Raw genomic sequence first — 2500 nt, forward strand, 5'->3', positions numbered from 1 at the left:
GGAACTGCTTTAGGTCTGTATAATAGTGTGAAATCAATGTTGCAAGAAAAAAACATTCCTCTAAAAAATATCATTGGATTTGGAAGCGATAATTGCTCTTCAATGATGGGCTCAAAAAATGGTTTCCAAAAGTATTTGAAAGACGATATTCCTTCTGCCTTTATCATGGGGTGTGTGTGCCACTCATTCGCACTTTGTGCAAGTCATGCTGTTACGGTGTTGCCTTCATACTTGGAAGCCTTTTTGAAAAATTTGACGTCATATTTTTCACGTAGCAGTAAGAGACAACGTGATTTTTCTCTAATTCAAGATGTAACCGAGTCTCCTTCTCACAAAATCCCTAAACTTGCACAAACACGATGGCTTTCTAGAGAAGCTGTAATCACTGCAATATTAGAACAGTATGAAGCCCTACTTCTTTATTTTCAATCGGAATAAAAAACTGACAAAGTTGATGGCGCTAATGAAATCTATGATGTACTGAAAAATCGTGGAACAAAGCATATGTTATGTTTTCTTCAATATATTTTGCAGAAAGTAAATAAACTTAACATTGAATTTCAGTCGGAGCATTTCCGCTTACATGTGTTATTTTCAATGATATCATCAGAATATAAAGATCTATTAAGTTTTTTCATCAAAGACAATGTCTTGAATAGCCATAAAATATCGGAAATAGATCCCAGTATGAAAGAAAACCACAAAAGTATAAGTGATTTATACCTTGGAGGTAAAGCAATGGCCCAGTTAATTAAAGATCCTCTTCGGGACGAAGCTTTAGTTACGAGATTTAAAACCGATTGCTTGAAGCTTCTTGTTGAACTGTCAGTTCAAATTAAGAAAAGATTCAATTTCAGTGAGAACGGAGTTATTGCAAAGCTGAATGTTTTGGATCCAAAGATAGCTCAGGGACCCAGTCCTCCCGACTCATTAATTCCACTTGCGGTTTATTTTCCTTCAGTCATATCGGAAGATCAATTAAATAATCTTGATGACCAGTGGAGAAGCTTCAGAAATTTAAGAGACCCCACCTTAGTACCTATGATAAATGACAACATTCCTGAATATTGGTATCAATTACGCAACATAAAAGATGGATTAGACAATCCAAAATTCGACCTACTATCTAATTTTATGACAACATTAACAGCCTTGCTACATTCATCAGCATGTGTCGAGCGGATATTTTCTCAAGTCAATTGTGTTAAAACTAGAATTACAAATTCTTTGAAAGCTGAAACAGTGAGGGACAGAATATTGGCAAAACAATATATCACTCGAGGTAATTCAGACTGTACTTCTTGGGAACCTGCAAAAGCTCTCATCAAAGATTTAGAAGACGGTTCAGTAAGTCGGAGATACCTTGCCAGACTTGCGAAACAGAAAGAAAATAATGAAAGCATCGCCTTTGAGGCTTGAGACAGCAGCTGAAGAAGACAATAAATGAATTCATCACTTTCAGGAAGTAGGTGAGGAAGACAATATTTGAATATGAATTTATGAACAATTATTTAATATATTGACTATATAAAAATACGCACACACACATACATACATACATATATATATATATATATATATATATATATATATATATATATATATATATATATATATATATATATACACACACACGCTAATCAACATCTGGGTTTTTTTCCATTCAATCTGGGTTTTTTTTAACCGTTATTCTGGGTTTTTCTGATAATTCCCATTGGCAGCCCTGGCTCGCACCCCAACCAACGACTTCTACAGCCACTCACTGCTGCTAATCGATGCAGTTTTTACTACTACCTCTCCAGATTCAGGGCACCTATTTAACATGTTCAGTATGTCATTTTTAGAGGGGGGAGCCATGTACCAACCGTGTGTCACACAATTGTACATAATTCCTTTTGTATATATTATGCTTGTATCTGCGCTCTTCCCTCGCACTAAAAAGAACCTGAATGATCATGTCTCCGGTTTTGCTCTGTACATTGTCTGTCTCTCGAACATGTCATGTCCTGTTGCCTTGAGGTTTTGTATATACAGAAGAGTGTTCCTTAATATATAACTCAGTCGAATGCATCCTGCCTTTGAGTTCACAACCTTCTCCCTGCTTCGTCACAAGAAGCTTCCTCAAATAGTGAATACACCAAAATAAACATTCCTTGTCTTAGTTATGTTAAACGCAGGTACTTATCAAAAGGCCTCTCACAACATCTACTCTATTTAATTACTCAAAGGTCCATCAACATTACGTAACCTTTGTATGCATTCAGAACAATCCACTTTGTAGTTTTCCACGTCTAATTCTAAAACTATCTCCCTACCATTAGCCCAACATACTCTCTCTTTCTCAATTATATTCACGTTTCACTTTATCTTTTTATTCCTTTTCTCAGAGTATGAACGAACTTCTCCTATATCTTTTTTTTGCGATAACCTTTTAAGGAACCATTGTGCCTCACATTTTCCATCCTTCCCTGGGTCCTTTCCATATACCAGAAGATCCTTC

The 2500-nt window shown here is 35.8% G+C and overlaps 1 protein-coding gene across 1 annotated transcript in view; it reads left to right on the top strand.

The window, feature by feature from the left end:
• LOC137626199 (SCAN domain-containing protein 3-like) overlaps positions 1-2500 on the top strand; it is a 15339-nt gene that overhangs the window by 642 nt on the left and 12197 nt on the right. Inside the window, exons 1-2 of the mRNA XM_068357274.1 lie at positions 1-378; positions 535-1347. The exon at positions 1-378 is cut by the window's left edge and continues 642 nt beyond it. Of these exons, the coding sequence (XP_068213375.1) occupies positions 1-378; positions 535-1347 (1191 nt within the window). The remainder of the gene's footprint in view (positions 379-534; positions 1348-2500) is intronic.

Source organism: Palaemon carinicauda, chromosome 33 (genome assembly GCF_036898095.1).
Source record: "Palaemon carinicauda isolate YSFRI2023 chromosome 33, ASM3689809v2, whole genome shotgun sequence".
In the NCBI taxonomy this organism is placed as follows: Eukaryota; Metazoa; Arthropoda; class Malacostraca; order Decapoda; family Palaemonidae; genus Palaemon; species Palaemon carinicauda.